General features: G+C 37.1%; 2 protein-coding genes across 3 annotated transcripts in view; one reads left to right on the top strand and one right to left on the bottom strand.

The window, feature by feature from the left end:
* Positions 1 to 1,010: 1,010 nt before the first annotated feature.
* LOC139969065 (alpha-N-acetylneuraminate alpha-2,8-sialyltransferase ST8SIA3-like) overlaps positions 1,011 to 19,520 on the top strand; it is a 63,716-nt gene continuing 45,206 nt past the window's right edge. The window contains exons 1-2 of the mRNA XM_071973815.1: positions 1,011 to 1,358; positions 2,414 to 2,527. Coding sequence (XP_071829916.1) covers positions 1,132 to 1,358; positions 2,414 to 2,527 — 341 coding nt within the window. The 5' untranslated portion in view covers positions 1,011 to 1,131. The remainder of the gene's footprint in view (positions 1,359 to 2,413; positions 2,528 to 19,520) is intronic.
* LOC139969067 (alpha-N-acetylneuraminide alpha-2,8-sialyltransferase-like) lies at positions 5,104 to 16,603 on the bottom strand. 2 transcript variants are annotated; one of them, XM_071973820.1, is made up of 9 exons: positions 16,549 to 16,603; positions 14,537 to 14,694; positions 13,069 to 14,145; positions 12,702 to 12,850; positions 11,848 to 11,995; positions 8,983 to 9,089; positions 8,609 to 8,698; positions 7,297 to 7,532; positions 5,104 to 5,579 (listed from the first exon to the last, which is right to left on the bottom strand). In XM_071973820.1, exons 3-9 carry the CDS (start codon positions 13,219 to 13,221, stop codon positions 5,347 to 5,349), a joined length of 1,116 nt encoding a protein of 371 aa, XP_071829921.1. In that variant the 5' UTR covers positions 13,222 to 14,145; positions 14,537 to 14,694; positions 16,549 to 16,603; the 3' UTR covers positions 5,104 to 5,346. The 2 variants fall into 2 exon arrangements, with proteins under 2 accessions (XP_071829921.1, XP_071829920.1); XM_071973819.1 differs by having other exon boundaries at positions 12,702 to 12,815; positions 16,549 to 16,599.

Below are 19,520 nucleotides of genomic sequence, written 5' to 3'. Positions count from 1 at the left end.
CGTCATCGTCAATTGAGCCTTAAAGGAGCCTTCTAAATATTTAACATAGTTTACAGCTGAATATCCTGAAGGACCGAATAGCTATATATGATTGAAATGTTATTTATGAACAAAGTTTTCCCTTACCTTCTTGAGATTTGATATATCAGGAATGAATTTATGGCTTGTGTCATCCTTTTGTTTTAATGACATAGTCTACTTGGGTATAAGTTTAATACTCAAATATGATAGCTATTGACTAAAACCCATTAAGTCTCAGTCTAAATGAAACTTCATGAAGGAGCATTTTGGAGTGTTTTCAGTTATCATCATCATAAATGTGGATGCTTTGTTGTTCAAGAGAATCAGCTACGGATTGTGTAAAAATCAGGAGGACCGAGTGTAGATTTACGTCATGAAAAACAAAGCGTTGGGAAACAAGAAGACATTGCAAACCAAGGTTGTGTAGTGCGATTATGCCACAATTTCAGCCAACTAGAAGCGAAATCCAAGATTAAATAAATGACGAGGTATATATCACACTCACCTAAGCATACAAATGCAGATATTCTTTCGGTATGGATGTCAAACTGGTGTCTCTGAAGGCGACTGTCATGTTGTTGATGTGGTGTCTTCCCACGCAAAAATAAAAGTCAATGGTCCCTACGAAGGAGTAGTGCTACATTATAAAGTGGGTGCCTATCTAGGTCTAAACATCGGACTAATACATTATCCGAGTTTCAAAAGGGAGAGGTGATATCCCCCTCAACTCCTGAAATCCACCCCTGCCCGTTGAAAACTTTTCTACCTATACCGTTAAGATATTTTAGTGAACTTGGAAAGTTAAACTTTTAAGTCAACGGTTGTGATGCGACACTTACGTTTTTATATTTTTTGTTTATATTAGATAAGCTTAACAAACAGTTAAGCATAAACAATGGCCGTCCTGGCTTTCAATAATACAATTTGTGAGACTGAGTTATAAGTATTTGGGTATATCCGCTATACGAACCATTAGTACATCAGACAGACATATTTGGTTCTGAATGAGCTCCCGTAATATATATTCACATGACCATTATGTCAAGAGTTTGTTAGTCGGTTACGAATAACAGATAACTCCATGTACGTCGATCAAGCAGAGCCGTGCATATGGAACACTGCGTCATTGGAAGCATAGCAAACATGGGACGGTATTTTCGAATGAAAGGTATCAGATTTTATCTGACACTATCTCTTATTTCGGTTGTAACCATCGGTTGGCTGTCCGTCAAACTTTACGTACGACCTCGTGTAAGTAGAATTAATTCTGACGATATACATATCCTGAACTTCATTGAAGGAAGCAACTTTCAACGCCAACATGTAGGCGAGGAAAGGTAAGAAAGAATCATAACGATGCAGACTGTAGTTATTTCTGTTTTCTTTCCTTTTCCTTTTTCCATTATTATTTGTCGTTCTGCTTATATATTTCAAAATTCCAAGGGAATTTAAAAAGAAATTGGCATGAAGGTTTTTGTTTTTCTATAGTGAAGGTTGAAACGTACAGAAATGAAAGGAAACAGAAAGATTAATAAATATTGGGGTTCGTACAAAAAAGTGAGAACATCTTTTTGTTTCCCATCGCTGGTTGAATGCCGTCTTTATCGCAATTATTACTGGAGTTTCGGACAATATTTTAGGGCGATGGAGTTGAGGACCATGGTCCTAGATACCTAACACCACTTCTCTTGCTTCCATCTCCACCCTCTCCCTTTATGCACGCTAAATTGGGAAGATGGTTGGTAGTTACCACAGTAAACAGCGATATCAAAAGAAAGAATCTTTCAAGAATGATCTTTCACAATCTATTTATTTGCACTACATTGATTTACATTAATGTTGATAACAAACACTGTCGTTGCATTCCTGTTTGTACGTGATAATGGCACATACTTCGTACGCAATCTATGTGAAACATGTAACATGAAGGGGAGGGGGGGGGGGGAACGGTCAGAATTAAATTAACTAAATTTCAAAACGTAATGCCATTTGATTGTTGCTTTATTTTAAATGTCTTTTCTTCGTCCTCTTATCTCATGTCATGTTCAGGCCAATTATATGATATTTAACCATCTTCAATTCAAACAATCTGTAAAGGGAACCTATTGGTCCAATCCTAAGATCAGGGAAATATTTTGCATGTTTTATGTAAATATAATTATAAATTTAACATCGTTTCCGGAGATATTTCATCACGTTCCTCCAGCAGAAACAACAGGAAAAACTGATTACTGTTTGGCTTAAATATTAAGATGTGTCAGTTGTATATAAATATATATATATGTCTATATATTAATATATTGCTATAAATATATTTATATAAATAAATAAATATATATATAAATATATATATATATGCGTGCGTGTTTCTTATATTTATGTTTTATTTCAGCAATATCTATAGAAGACTCGCGGTCCTGAGTGACCTGAATGAAAGTCTGTTGCTCTACGGAAAGCTTTTGCAACTTGAACACTCTTTCAACGCATCAAATGTTGAATCATTCAGGTCAGTGAAACATAACTTATATATTGAAATCAAACGTCAAATAAGAGGAATTATACCGTATATTAACGTCACCAAAGGCGAAGATAAATGGCGAACATATATATATATATATATATATATATATATATATATATATATATATATATATATATATATATAAAGAATATTGAACGCAACAATATAACTGATGCATATTGATATTAACCAATATAATAATATGTTGGTTTGGTCATATTTTAATAAATAGTTAAACACATTGGCAACCGTCGGTCTCTCTGTTCACCTAATATATTTTCTATAAAAAGGACAAATTTTCTTTTGTAACAAATTTGTAACCAACATATTTTAAACAGCTTTATGTAAAATTTTCATACCAATGCAAAAATGGAAACTCATCCTTTTATGTGTCTTCATGTTACTAACAATTAAGTTAGTTTGAACAGCCGTGCCAAGAAGTGTTCAATGTAATATGCTTCATCAAGAAACATTTAATATAAAGCAACAGTCAAATGGCATTACATTTTGAAATTTAGTTAATTTAGCTTATCTAATATAAACAAAAAATATTTAAAACGTAAGTGTCGCATCACAACCGTTGACTTAAAAGTTTAACTTTCCAAGTTCACTAAAGTATCTTAACGGTATAGGTAGAAAAGTTTTCAACGGGCAGGGGTGGATTGCAGGAGTTGAGGGGGATATCACCTCTCCCTTTTGAAACTCGGATAATGTATTAGTCCGATGTTTAGACCTAGATAGGGACCCACTTTATAATGTAGCACTACTCCTTCGTAGGGACCATTGACTTTTATTTTTGCGTGGGAAGACACCACATCAACAACATGACAGTCGCCTTCAGAGACACCAGTTTGACATCCATACCGAAAGAATATCTGCATTTGTATGCTTAGGTGAGTGTGATATATACCTCGTCATTTATATAATCTTGGATTTCGCTTCTAGTTGGCTGAAATTGTGGCATAGTCGCACTACACAACCTTGGTTTGCAATGTCTTCTTGTTTCCCAACGCTTTGTTTTTCATGACGTAAATCTACACTCGGTCCTCCTGATTTTTACACAATCCGTAGCTGATTCTCTTGAACAACAAAGCATCCACATTTATGATGATGATAACTGAAAACACTCCAAAATGCTCCTTCATGAAGTTTCATTTAGACTGAGACTTAATGGGTTTTAGTCAATAGCTATCATATTTGAGTATTAAACTTATACCCAAGTAGACTATGTCATTAAAACAAAAGGATGACACAAGCCATAAATTCATTCCTGATATATCAAATCTCAAGAAGGTAAGGGAAAACTTTGTTCATAAATAACATTTCAATCATATATAGCTATTCGGTCCTTCAGGATATTCAGCTGTAAACTATGTTAAATATTTAGAAGGCTCCTTTAAGGCTCAATTGACAATGACGTCAGCTCCTCGGTGCAGGTCCACCTGAATCGTATATGACAAGTAAAAATACCAATGTATAAATATGTTCTGTAATTTTTTGGAGGCGAGACCAACTTTCTACATTTTAGATAACTTTGGGATTTCCAAATTGAATGTAAATAGTCACAACTAACGTGTGCATTTAAGAGTAGCGGATTTAATTCCATAGAACCTTTATCAATTTTTTTCGAAGAAAATTCCGAACGCCTAAACCCACCTTCAGCTCAATCCCCAGTCCCCTAACATCTAGGCTGCAACTGTATGATCATGAGGGTTTACGTCAAGTTAGTATCGTGAATACCTTGGAAATGGGAAATACACTACACATGGTCGGGTGTAAGGTTGTCGAGATCTATATAGTGTACATGATCACATGATGTTATCCAACAGGGCGAGAAGCAGTTCAATAAATTTGTACTGGTATATCACCTTGACAGTTGGAACAAGAGGGTATCACGAGTATCTGTGTGGCCATGTTTGTGTGGCCAGTTAACGACAAGAATAAAAGTAAACAGAACTGGGATTTGACTGAGTATCTGCATTTATTTTATGATGAAAATCGGTACAATAACATAGAAAAGGGAAAGAAAAAACAACCTACTTCGTTGCACAAATACACATACACATACATATGACCAGAAGATATTTATTTCGCAATGGAAATCCAGATTTTGTTTTTGTAAATTTCTATCGATGGATATTTTCGGCAGTCTCTTAAGTTTGAAGTCGATACGTCTGCAACATTCCTATTCACAATCATTACAAAGGAAGAGATGCATACAATTGGATATAGGTTTGTATATATATATAGGTTTATATATATTTAGGTTGAAACTGGGTCCAGTCTATTTGATAAAGAATAAATATAGCCAAAACAAAAGCAAACAAAAACACCTTCCTTTAATCTCATTAGATAGGGTTAGTATAGGGGAAGAATGTAACAATCAACTGTAATTTCCTATGAGATGAAAACAAAATCTTGTTAAATAAAAATACATTATAAATCTGAAATGTGATGGTTCATAACTGACCACCAAATCAAACCCTCTGCACTTAGCTTTAGTTTGTTTTTTCCTGTTGTGCTCAAAGTGAAACAATGTTTGTTAAATACGTTGAAGAGTGTGTACATCGCTCTACTGCAGGGAAACATGAGTTTTACTTAAACAGTAAACGTGAAGACCTAGCGACCCACGAAACTACAATCTATCTCAATTGGATGGACTTCTACACATTTCCCGTACACACACACATACGCACACATGTTTGTATTAGATTAACAGAGATGAAGAAACTAATTTTCCATTGTGTATCTTTCTTGTCTTCCTTTTATAAATATTTCACGGTGTTAGTCCTCATAGTCTTCCTTTATTCACATTTTCCATTGTGAATCTTTATAACACCAAGAAGATGAAGCTGCACGAGAATTGAAAACTCTATGTTCATCGCATGGGGTTCCTTCCATGCGTTTTCGAGCTTTTCAAAGTAATGATACGAAACATTGTAAGGAGAAATATCGTCAAATGCTCTTGGAAATGGCCAAAATCCATAAAGGTGCGTTTCATTACAGCGACTTAATGCATCACTGGTGTAGTAGAAACCTTTGAAAAAGGAAAATATGAATTTGATTAATTAATACAGATATTTAAATTGCTATGTAAATTAATTTCAAAACTAGTCGAGACAGTGATATGACTGTCTGAGCTGTGTAGATGATATACGCTACGATAACATGTTACCTAGTATGTATTTATAATTCAAAGAATGGAAAGAGCACTTAGGCTAGCCTATATCAGTAGGCAGAAGTAAAACAGACACTAATAAGAGAGAGAGGGGGCGAGAGAACGTGAAGGGTATCGCTACGTGAAACAACATCCTAAACAGTGGCGTTCAAGGGTGGAGGGGTGGGGAAGGCTACACCTCCGATCATAAGCCGTTGCTAAATGGTTCAGTCGGGGGACTTTTGCATTCAGCACTCAGAATTCACCCTCACACAGTATTGATTATTAAAAGCCTAAGAAGGTTTTCAGTATTTTTAGCTGGAAGAACATGATTCAAAATGTGTTGGAAAGATTTAAAAATTATAAATATTTGTAACATAAAAAAACACATATATATTTTTCAGTTTCTGGTCTTAGGATTTCACCAATAGGTTTACTGAACAATTAATTTTTCTTCAATGTTTTCCTTTCATTGCCTTTTCATCTAATTGATCTAATGATATAGTATTGTGATGTCGTGAGGCTCCCAGATTATTATTTGAGTTCTGCAACCAGTGGCTGTATATGATACAAACGGTTAGCACGTATCTACACATTTTTGATAAGTACCCGTTGGGATGGGGGCAACTGGTGAAAGGTTAAACCTTGGGAGGGGGGAATGGCCGGAAATCATGTGCAATTCGAGATTAAGGGTAACCAAGGGCACAGCTACATACATGTTCCCAAAAAGAAATTCTCCTCCACACTGGCAGACAAAATATTACAATAATTCCTAGTGTTAAGTAAAGAAATACACAACATGCCAAATATGTAGAACATTAATAGTCGAAAAATATTTTGCGGAACATAGCACTTTTTGCCTTTACTCCATTTCCCCCAAATTTCTTAAAGGGCAAGGATCATTCCTCCCTTTAGTCCCCTCCCCTGTACTTTTTAACACCGAAGCCCCCCCCCCCCCCACAGGACAATAGTGGTGGTCTATAGTCTGATCGTTTATTATCGTTTGTTACTGAGGGAATCTTCCTCATCGCACATAACTTGTTGATGCAAAGGTATATTTTACACGTTGGCATTTCACAAACTTTGAAATAGCACATAACAGTAACAAGAATATATTATGCAAGTTATATTTCTAATGACATGGGCAATTAAGTACGTTCTCCATAGTTAAGCTTTATCATTGCCACGCACTTAACGCACGATGACAAGTTGACTTTGGACAATCACATTTAATACTTTATGTGCTTGTCAAATCATTTATAATTTAGCGCGAAAATATCATTTAGTAAATAATAGGTGCTTTATATCTGCACACCTAAATGAATTTTTACACGAGTTTTAACTTCATATATTTACTGCTGCTATTGACAATTCCACCTTAAACTTCGAGACGCTTAAAAGTTGATCAAGGATCAAGTAGGTGTCTGGCAAATTAAAATAGAACAATCACTGTCTCAACATACAGAATATGAAATTGTAAGCTTTCCTACTTTGAGAAAAGGTCAATCTTAACTTGCTTATTTGCTAATACAAAAGTCAAGTTTTACGTTTTTAAGTTTTCAAAATGATTTAGTATGTTGTTCTTGCGAAACCTTACCTGTGGAAAGGTAGTTATGCTTTCCACGTCGAATCCAATAGTCTTGAAAGTACTTAAAGTGATTCGGATGAGCTAGCACAAATACGCTTTCTTTGATGTTATAGCCGCTGATTGCTTTCATACACATGGCTAAGGTAGAACTGCGACTGAAACACGCTCCCCACAGATATCCGTGATACTGCAGCATATCCGGTACAAACTTCTTCAGAAAGGACTGTTTTGCAATTCCTTTGTATCTGAAAGAGATATTAAGCTAACGACCTAAAGCAGACGCAAATCTAACCATTATTATTTGTCTTTATTTTTTGTTTCATATAGATAGATGGATGGATGGATGGATGGATGGATGGATGGATGGATGGATGGATGGATGGATGGATGGATGGATGGATGGATGGATGGATGGATGGATGGATGGATGGATGGATGGATGGATGGATGGATGGATGGATGGATGGATGGATGGATGGATGGATGGATGGATGGATGGATGGATGGATGGATGGATGGATGGATGGATGGATGGATGGATGGATGGATGGATGGATGGATGGATGGATGGATGGATGGATGGATGGATGGATGGATGGATGGATGGATGGATGGATGGATGGATGGATGGATGGATGGATGGATGGATGGATGGATGGATGGATGGATGGATGGATGGATGGATGGATGGATGGATGGATGGATGGATGGATGGATGGATGGATGGATGGATGGATGGATGGATGGATGGATGGATGGATGGATGGATGGATGGATGGATGGATGGATGGATGGATGGATGGATGGATGGATGGATGGATGGATGGATGGATGGATGGATGGATGGATGGATGGATGGATGGATGGATGGATGGATGGATGGATGGATGGATGGATGGATGGATGGATGGATGGATGGATGGATGGATGGATGGATGGATGGATGGATGGATGGATGGATGGATGGATGGATGGATGGATGGATGGATGGATGGATGGATGGATGGATGGATGGATGGATGGATGGATGGATGGATGGATGGATGGATGGATGGATGGATGGATGGATGGATGGATGGATGGATGGATGGATGGATGGATGGATGGATGGATGGATGGAATAAAGATCAACTACTTTACTAGTCACGCTCGTTGATCGATGATTCAACTCATTTTTCAACAGGTTGTACACTGAGCATATTATCAGACATTCTCTTTACACATGCTTCAACAATGTTGGCTTACCGTTAATAATGGGCAAACCGGCATAATAGCAATGTTGTAAAATTGATAGATAACTGCACAACCGATATGAACTAACCTTTTTCGAAAGATGCTTGGGTTGAAAGAGGTATGGTTACTTTTAGCTCCTGCATCAGCTGCAAAAGGTTTCAAGGGTGCAGCGTTACACCTGCAGAAGTTTAAAAAGAGAATATTTCAAATGCCGTTGAAATTCATGATGAGGCTATTATTTGACAACAAAGTGGTGACAGAAGAAGAACTCGTAGTGATTTACAGCTTTTGAATGTGAGATTCCACATATAGCGCACTTTCTAAATGTCCCTGCTTTCTTTGCCATGCATGCTCCGCCAAGAAAAAAACACAGAGTAGTTGTATGTCTCAAATTTATCTTTCCCCCCTTTACTGCAATACGATTTGTTATCCAAAAGGTATATTACTCTCATGTCAACTTACCTATATAAAAAATCAGCTTCGTCTATATGCCTTCCACAATTAGAGTGTAGGAGAGAACCGCTGTTGCCTACCACACTGCACCGGTTTAGCCTATTAAACGTAGAGTTCTGAATGTAAAAAAAATGAACAATAAGAAAATACAGTTGACACTTTAAACTCTTAATAACTTTATGTGAGTGGCACTGTCCCATTAATGTGTTGTGTCAATGTCAATACCAAGTAAAATAGGTCATTGTTAAGAGAATAACCGAGATTGAGACTGAACGTGATGAATTTTTAAATAAATATAGAGCAGTTTTGATTGAATCATCAAACCAATACCGGCGGTCTTTATATTGTATGTTACACACCTACCGTAAACAAAGACAAGTGCAAAATATAACAACAGCTGCCCTTCATTTATTATGAAGTATGAATTAATATCAAAATTTAAATTGACGTGTACGGACGCTTGTTATATACATCAGTAAACTTATTTATCTATATTACTCGTACAAATAGCGCAATGTCTATATGTATGTTATCGTTGCATCACTCCCACTCGACTCCAGACGATTCAAGTTTGTATATGCCCGTATAATATCAACATGTATGTTTAAACTCTTCTCGAAAATCAGATTAATTGTATTAATTGCGTTAATATAGCGATTATAATAGTGCAATGTTGTTGCAGCTATAATAACGAGTTTGTATACATTGCTGGTTAGAAGTCTGAACAATCAATTTTACATTTCGTTAATATTGGTTTAGAGAGCACCTGGTAATGTTGGCTGCATTCCATTTACCTTCCTCAATCCCAATAGACAAGTCTGATCTATTGTTATTCTTATCACGATATATTCTCATCAATCGGTAGGCCTACAAATTTTGAACGTAGTATTAAATAATCCTGCAGTCTCAAAACACGGCTTTCATTACATTACCAGTGGTTTTTGTGAGGGGGTGGATGGGTGCCATGGCCCCTATACAATCATCAGTCGAGGGAGAATGATTCGGTCACTGATAACTATGTAGTAAATCACACACATCAATGGAAGGGGGAAAATACAGACAAGAACTACTCAATTATGAGATATAAAGATATAAAGATGTTAGAACAGAAGGTGATCAAGTACGTAATACGATTTCCATATACGTCGTGTAATCTTTTACGACGTGGAGGGACATTTCATCAAAGGAAAACAAAGAGTCATTCAACAATTTTTGTGTTTGATATCTGCTTGTTCTAGCTTTCGTCAGCCGCTCGTGGCTCAGTCTTGCTAGATCCTCCAGATCTCTTTGCGGTTTCGCCTTTCTCTGATAAAAATTGATCTGACAGTGTAAGATTCGGATTTTACAATGAACGACTAGACTGACTACCAGTGATGTCTTCTTGAGATACAGAAGAACAGTACCACACTCAGAGTAGTGTACGTTGCCTGAAAAAATCAAGAACTACGGACACCTAGCCAATTTGTCCCATATTCGGTACATATGTTTTGTGTAATAATATCATTCAATATCTGTTGGAAGTTTATAAAGAGATCATTTCATTGCCAAGATATACACTTTTGCAGTTTTGATAAATCTGGGAAACTCATTAAATATGTGCAAACTATGACGTGATGCGTTGCGCTCATTGAACTTTCATATTTTGGCCCTAATTAGCCTATACTTAACCTCCCATTACCGGCCCAAATATATCATTTGAATAATATGGTGTTCCTCTTTTCAAAGAAGACAAATTACCACAAAACCGCCCGAGGCCACGAAACTGTGTTCAGTGTCCTTGAAACGAACGTTTTGATAGCAATGTAACAGCATAACAGATAATTAGGCAGTAATCCGATTTACATCATTAATGTGCATAATTAGCTAAATATTTCATTGTAAATAAAACTAAAAATTAAGAAAAGACTTGTAAAATGGTCAATCTTTGATGGATTTTGATGGGAGTTACAGCTTCTTTCAGGATTGCTAATGCCTGTTAGAGTGATTAGAACAATGTTGTTCATATGTGTCCCTAGACCCTTACGCGTCCGGATTTAGTTATAAACGTACCCACTGGAGGGGGTTTGTTAGCATGTTTTCAGTCACCATCAGTTTTTTTTATGTTTCAGGAAGATTTCTTATGGAGAGCTGGCAGATGGGTTGGAGTTGAACTGGGTTTTTCTAAAAATATATCACACATGTTCGTGAGCGTCTAGTATTGTTTTCATTATTTACCAATTCCAATACAGGCTGAGTCCACATTTGCCCATAAGATGTTAGTGAACTCTCTTTTTGTTCGTAACAACTGTATATCAAAGGAGATTAGTTTCGGGAGATTTTATGTTCGTTCATATAAGTATCCGACTTAAACACGAGCTCTCGTTTCCTTTTGTCAATTTGCTTTAGAACTAAACTTCGATCATAAATTTCTTGTTTCCTGCGCTTTACACCATCGTATCTGTTTCACATGGTATTTACATGCACAGAGCAAAAGTGTCCATAGAGTATCTAGACCTATGTTCACATACAATCATACAAGTTGGTGACTTCAAGAGTCTTGCAGTGAATGATCCGCAAGCCTGGGCTGGTGAATGAGGTCAAACATAGGAAGTTGATGATCCCATGTTGTTAAATGAACCAAGGACAGCACCAACCATGTAGATGCTGACACACTTCCCTGAAGAATTATGTCATATACTCTAATGTTACAGTGGTACCTACCTGTAGATTCGACGTGACAGGCAAAGCAGGAGCAAACCAACAAATTGAAGAGGCGCGTGCTGATTTATAATTAGTTAGAAAACGAAAATGCTAGGGTTGAGGATTTTCGTTGTCCAGAAATAAAAAACCCATATCATCAAAACAGTTGTTTCGTTATGTTTATTGTTTTCCTACCTTTGGTAGTGATTCATAAAATTTGGATGGCACATTCCAGAGGCCTTTCCCACTGACATAAGGTAACTTTGATCCGATCGGAGAATTTTCTTCAGTAACAAACAATAGATTAGTTATATTTGTTCCCAACTCCTGGTGAATTTCTTCCCTATGCAAAAAGGAACACAAAATGTTTCCTGTCTGTAAAACATTGTAATTTGTATTCTTGTATTTTTCTTTCAATGGTGGTAAGTAAATATAAAGGACCACCCACAACAGCGTTGAATAATCATTGAGGCATATATAAGGTTAAGAGTTGAGGAGAATTATTCACGATCATGCTATAGAATTACATAGAATTACAGGTAACTGAATGAAAACTTTTCGAATATTCCACCTGGCAATATCACATAACCCACCTGCTTGTCTAAGAGGAACTATGGATCATTGAAAAAAAGGTAATCCTCATCATTGATGCTGGTCAAATGCACAAGCCACTAAACATATCTTTGTCATATATTACACCATAACTGTGAGCCTCATTTTGACTGCATATGTCTGCATATGTCATGTCAGGGCTATATAGTTATTGAGAGAGTTGTGTCTTGGGCAGTATTGTCAAGTTGAACACAGATCAGTTGAACAGCAGATACACACCTTCGGTCTGCATAATGATCTACCAAGAACGAAATGGTCATATAATATGTGCATAGGTTGAAACTGGAAAAACATTTCGTGTGAATGTACAAGTCTACTGTTGTGATGGAATATGTGAACTGAATGAAGAAAACCGATCGGCAAAGTTCCGCCACCATTTACATCATTTACTTAGTAACATATCATAGTTTGCACGCTTATATATGTAGGCTACTTACCTCAGTCTTTCAATGTTTTTTCCGTTGAATTTGTGTTCACGTTGTAACAATTTTCCATACAGAAACAATTTCTCGTTCTGCTCATCAAAAATAGCAGTTTGGTTGGAGATATTACTGTGATGAAATTGATGGAAATGCTCAGTTTTGAACTGCAACAAAAGGATTGTTGATATTGTGATCAAGTTTTTGCGTATGCCTACTAACTATTCAAAACTCTTCTTCGCAGGGCCTTGAGGCCTAGGCCTCTGCTCTAAACATGAATCGGTGATGTAATTGTAGCATAATTATCATTAATGAATATATAACAGATTTCGTTCAAATCTAGCGTTTACACATAGACGGCGCTTGCATTTAATGATGGGTTTACCTTATTGTAAAGATGTTCCTTTGGTATGTTGCTGTGTCCTGTACACTCGTGTTCCTTGTGTTGACAATGTCTATTCGTTCTTCGCCTTGAATTGTCAATGTATATCGTCGCACATAGTACTCGGTGTACCACCAACCAACGGTTACAGTACATACAAAGCACAGAATAATTACTAGACGCTCAATGCGACAATGTCGTCCCATGTTGATGTAATCCCGTTTAGAAATGATTATACAAACTAAAATAAGATCATGTTTAATGAATGTGAATTTGTTTGTGCTCGATGACCCATAAGGTACGGAAGTTCGGAAGATCCACGGAAAAAAACTTAACGTTCAGAACGCGAGGACTTAAATTAATTAACAAAAAATTTAATGTAGGCCTGCTGTTGCAAATATTATATTGATGATGCATCTATACGATATGTGGTTTAATTGTATTCGACGACATAGCAGTACACATAGCAGTTTGGAATCTGACCTCGCGAAACTTGTTATGTTCAAGAACAGTGAAGTCAATACAGACTTGAATTTTGGCGGTGTCGCTGTACGAGACGAAAACAACAATTACAGTTGATTGAGTTTTTGATTGAAGTTACCAATGCACGATCGGGAGGAAAATACAAAGAATATAGATAAATACGGTGAAATATGTTGTTCAAGAGAAACAGGCACGTTCAGTATTATTCAGTCAACGAGAGTGTCGAAAAGTTGGCCAAAATCATATTTCCATCCCGTGAAAACTAAAACATGAAACTAATTCCACAGAAGATTCTTGAATACTTAAAACACAATTCCAAGATGTAATACTACGTTTTTCATACTCTTGTAAGTCACGTGGTATTATGATAGGTTATTTTGCTGGTATCTTAATATTGTCTTTCAATAAAACAATACTTAGTTCTCTGATAAGCTTGTGGTATTGGTTTCCTAAGTCTCCTCTTTGAATTCCAGAACAGAAAAATATCAGGTAAAGTGTTATCCACCAGGTACTTCCTTCCAGCCTGTCAAGGTAAAAGCGTCATACAGTTTATGGAGGCGTTCATGCTACTCTATGACGGTTTTGAACAGTGTTATCCTGTGAAGTGTAAAAAGTAGTTTAGATAGATTTTGACAGTCATGTGAAATCAACAGGTTTCTGATGACCCAGAATCCAACACTGTCGTTAGCATGTTGGGTTACATGATCAAGCTAAAAACAGAATTTATCATACTTTCTGTCTCTTCGTCATGAAAATTAAAATAATGGTTCAGAACCCCTTTGCGCTAAAGAGGACGGGGTTCGATTCCTACTCGTGCCTTGATACTTACTATACTGCAGTTGTTGATGGTTTTTTAAGTTTCATTGTAATTTGGTGCATTTCAGTGATGGGTAATTAAGTTCATGGCTGCACCGCAGTGGAGACGAACAGGTTGGTACCACCTTTCTCGGCATTTAAAAAAGTGACTAAGTCTGAGAGTTCTACTCACGTCTGTTGGATGAGGATGTTAATGACGGTCCAGTGAGTGGGATTTGTTTGTTACTCTCTGAACACTATTCGAGAAGAGACGGCAAGCCTTCGCCGGTGTTCATCCATCATCAAATTGCTTTGGAGTTCGTTGATGAGCCATAATTGGCTTCTTGAACCCTTCGAAATTTAAAATCATAATGAGACCACATAGTGCAGTAGAATATGTTGATTGAATTGCTCTACTTAGAACACATCCATCACCTTTCAGAGTTCATTTTATTCTCGGATGTTCTACAAAATATGAAATACATAAGATCTGATGGATCGTATTTTAGCATCTTAAATGACCCCTTTGAGTTCATATTTGCGAGACAATATCTCAACAAATGGCATTTCATCTATCAGTATTTTAATTTACAATGTTGCAAAGGCCTTCTGAGTACAAATATGCAACTACCTGTCCAGCCCAAAAAAAGCATGCTGTCAGTGTGAAGTTCTTCATGCTTTTTTTGTTATAATACATGCCAATATGACAGAAAACTGAATAACGGTATGCCAACTTTCATACCAGGTCATACTGAGTATACAGTATAATTTTTGACCTATCAATTTCGCGAAATTTGTACACAAGATGTAGGCCTCAGCCTATACAGACAGACCACGATAGATGTACAGTGCGGGCGTACAGCTAAAAACATTGTGAAGTGGGTACACACAGTTAAACAGTTTTCTATGCAATGTGATTCACGTGATCGAGACACTTTAATTATTTTAGATGTATGTTAATTTCCACTGATGTTAATGCTATATAATATTGTGTTTATGTTATATTTTTCGTGTCTTGCGATGAGATGATTCCTACAATCCTTGTAGTTGTGAAGTCAGGTACATACTTAGAACAGTACACATGTATAGTGCATGAAATAACACCGAGAGGGTGTGCGAAATTTGCCCAATTTCAAAACGCCTTTCCGAGGCTACCCACTAACTACCAGTGCTAGGAACAATTTCTCTATGGTATCCGTACACTGAGGTGAGATTCATGTTCACAGACTCGATATTTTGTCATATATGTTTCATTTTGGAACCCTAATCCTGTACTGAAGGCTGCATTTTCAAAATAGCGGATTTAGAACAAACGATATTCCTATATACATAGTTCGGTGACTGTGGCGTGGAAGTCCAAAGACCATAACACACAATAATTTTCGGTGACTACCGCAAACCCTACTCCTGTTCAACAGAACATTTTCCCAAAATTGCCTGTACAGTATAGAATAGGCAAAAATTAGAACGACGCCATTGCAGCCATTGTAGCCACTATATTAAGTATAAACCTTACTCCTGTCAGACAATATTTTTCCAAACTTCCCTGTAAAAAATATATGCACCATAAAGGTTAGAATGACGTCAATGAAGCTACAATATGTGATAGCCACTATAAACTTTGTCAGGGTCAGATGACCCAGTTTCTTGTCCCTAGGCTCTACTGGGTCAGCTATAACTTGTATAAGGCCCACACTAAGTGGGGAATGCTTTAAAAAATAACAAAAGCATACTACAATTTATCTTGGCCAATAAAGCTTCAAATATCACAGAATTTTGGTTTGAAAAACATTGCCAACTTAAACAATGAACTGTTCTTCACCTTAGTCATACAACAAGGCAGGTAATTTTCGGAGTTAAGTGAGTTAATAAGATATTGAGAAAATATCATGGGCCGATACTTGTGATTCTAATCACAGAAGGCTACAACAAAATTGTACGATCTGTGTACAAAGTCAGTTAGGCCTAGTTTAGTTGTTAAACACATGCTTGTATGTAGCTTTATTGGACTAGGATAGCCTAACGTTATTAGGTCCATACATTACTACATGCATAACATTTGGCGTACAGTTATTGAGTAGGTAAGCCTGACTAACATTACGCTAAACACTACACAGGATGCGTAAAATAACTTAAACTATATCGTTAACTAAACAACAATCTGAAACCTTGCTAACGTTTTGCATATTATCAAATAAAATTAACCTTGAAATTTGGGAATAAAAATTTCCAAACCCCATTCTATCTGCTTTCTTAGCTCGAATAGTTGAACTTGAAGGTGTCGCATTGTACATTTTATCATTTTATTGGGATTTCAAAGAATCGAAAAGTACTGGTAGATAATTCTGAACGAATGAAAAGAAATATGCTGGTATGACACGTTTCCGACGTAACTTGTATATATAACAGAGAGAGATATATAGAGAGGGAGAGGTGATAGCTTCCTGAGACACTGATAGTGGATGATAGCTGACAATAATGTAACAGATGAATGGTTTTCTTTACATAATACACGCTCTAGAAAAATGCATTTAAAAAAGTACGGTGCCATTTTGCAAAGAGAGTATTTGAAACGTGTAAAAATAAACACGAATTAATGTTTTACGCTGATTTATCGCGGCGGATTTATACAGACAGATAATGATATCATAAACCATACGATATATTGAAACGGAACGCTAACGTCGGAATCACATGTATTGAAGAGTTGATGATGCATGGATTACAGACAACATATTGATTCATATAGATCACTTGCTCTGATTTCGTAGTAAAGACAGTATAAATGATACACAGAATAAAACTTCGACTTCCTGGCGTATTACGCAAATGTACTACCAAGTGTTGCAATCGGTAAATGATCTTACAAGTGAAACGATTTTATTTCGTTTACAGAGCAATAAATACTTTACAAACCTTTTTCAAAATATGGATGGGTGTAATAAAGTGATATTTCTTTTCGTTCCTGCATTGGCGGCAAAAGGTTCGCATGATGCTGCGTTACATCTGGAAAGCAGAAGAATCGAAAGTATGAAACTTGGAATTAGTGGGTTATACTGATAGAACTGTAACCACGATAATCCAATCAGTCTTCTCCATTTGATATATTGTAACAACTGGATTGGCCTAGCTTCAAGGCAAATTCACAAACTGAATAGGAATAATGTCGCCCGTAGAGAGGTAGTTAAGTCTTCTGGTAAAACTAAACATAACCTCACCAAAGAACCAGGTCTCGCAAATTCCGTGGCAAATCGATAGAGACCTCATGTAACACCACCAATAGTGCAGTTGTTACTCATGAGTGCCAACTCTCGAAACGAGAAACAACCTTCTCTCCAAAGGTCTCAATTTCTGCCCTAAAGCTCTTGACCTTAATGTGTTTTATCGACGCTTACGTCTCCGTGAATTTTTGCCCACGAAAATGGCAATAATACCATGCAACAAAACAACGACATGCATTCCAAATTCAAGCGAAAAAGCCCGTGGAATCCGCCTAAGGGCTATTCAATAATTTATTTCCGCAATTGAAGATGATGTAATAACTCAGACCTCTGCCCCTGACTTCCACGACTGTCTCATCAAATGATGACATTGTCGTCAAGCCAACCGACAAAGGTTCTGCAATTGTTGCAATGGGCAAGTAATTCTGTACAGAGGAAGCAAACAGACTACTCGGCAACCATCAACACTTCAGACTCCTGGATTCTGATCCCACTCAAGAAATCACAACAAAGGTAAAAAAGAGTCATCCAAAAGATTAAGAAACTTATGAGAAAACCTCCGTGAAACCGACCAAAAAACGGGTCACTTCTACTTTTCTGCCCAAATTCACAAAGGAAGTAATCGTGCACAGAAGGCCCATAAAATGGAACGGCCAATGATAAAATGTCAAAATTCGTGGACCTTCTCATCCACCCTCTTGTTTCGGCGATCCCGTTCTATGTTCAGGACACTACGGATTCCATCCGCATAATTGGGGAAATAAAAAGTCTTTCCCTTCCACTCTGTTAGTAGCTTCCGATGTGTCCAACACTATACTTAACGAAGAGGCAATTTGTCCTTCACAAAAGCTTTCAAACCGAAAGTGGTAAAATCCCCACGAAGAAAGAATTGCCTGAATTACTTATCTTGACTAGCAACAATCTGGTATTTGGCAACAAACACTACCTCCAGATTCAGGGCACCGCAATCTGCACAGGGCACCGCAATGGGTACCGAAAATGGCTCCTTCTTTTGCCAACATCTTTATGGGGAACCTCGACAAAACTTGATTCTACACACTTGTTACGTTTCATTGACGACATCTTATGATATGGACCCACGATGAGGCAAATATAAAATCCTTCATTGATGTCATAGACTCGTTTCGTCATACAATTATATTCACTGCAGATTTTTCTAGACAGGACATTCAAAATTTCGAAACACCACTGTGACCCTACAAAATGGCTCACTCAAAACAGACTTTTTCAATAAACCACGAACAAGCAAAATTAACTCTAACCAAGCAGGTTTCATCCACGGCATTGTACCAGAAACGATCTATACAGTCAAGCGTTGCGCATTTGACCGATTTACTCCTCTGAATCGATTTAGATTTTCGCACCGACGAACTGTCATTACACCTTCTCAACAGACAGTAATGTCGGGGTTCTATCGGAAATGCCATCACAAAGGCCAAAAGCACACCCCGCAACAACACATTGAAGTACAAAACTCGTCACGTCAGTTCCTAAAGGGTACCATTGGTTACTGAATCAAACCTGGTCTCCCACTTCTGGCAAACATCATTCAGAAGAATTGTAATGAAGCTTCAATGCACCGAACGTCTGACATCAGTTTTCTTAGAACCACTAGCCGTTTCATTTACGAGACCTAGGTACCTAAGCGACATTTTACGTCTGGCAACTTTTCAGGATGACACCTCATCAGAGGTAAACAAAACAGAAAATACAGGATCATCGCCCTGTACACAAACCTGCAAAACGTGCTTACTTCTCGATTCAAGGAAAAGACAATTTCTGTGAACTAAATCTTAAAACCACGGCACCATTCGGCATAAACATCATAAATGGCCTCAGTTAAATCAAAGCAAATCCTTTGAAGTAAAAACGGGATCAAATTTAATTGGTCAAACACGGATAAAAAATAATCCGATTATCCAAACTTCTGCTTAT

Source organism: Apostichopus japonicus, chromosome 6 (genome assembly GCF_037975245.1).
Source record: "Apostichopus japonicus isolate 1M-3 chromosome 6, ASM3797524v1, whole genome shotgun sequence".
Lineage (NCBI taxonomy): Eukaryota > Metazoa > Echinodermata > Holothuroidea > Aspidochirotida > Stichopodidae > Apostichopus > Apostichopus japonicus.
The sequence above is the reverse complement of the archived record's forward strand: the minus strand, read 5'-3'. Positions and strand labels throughout refer to the sequence as shown.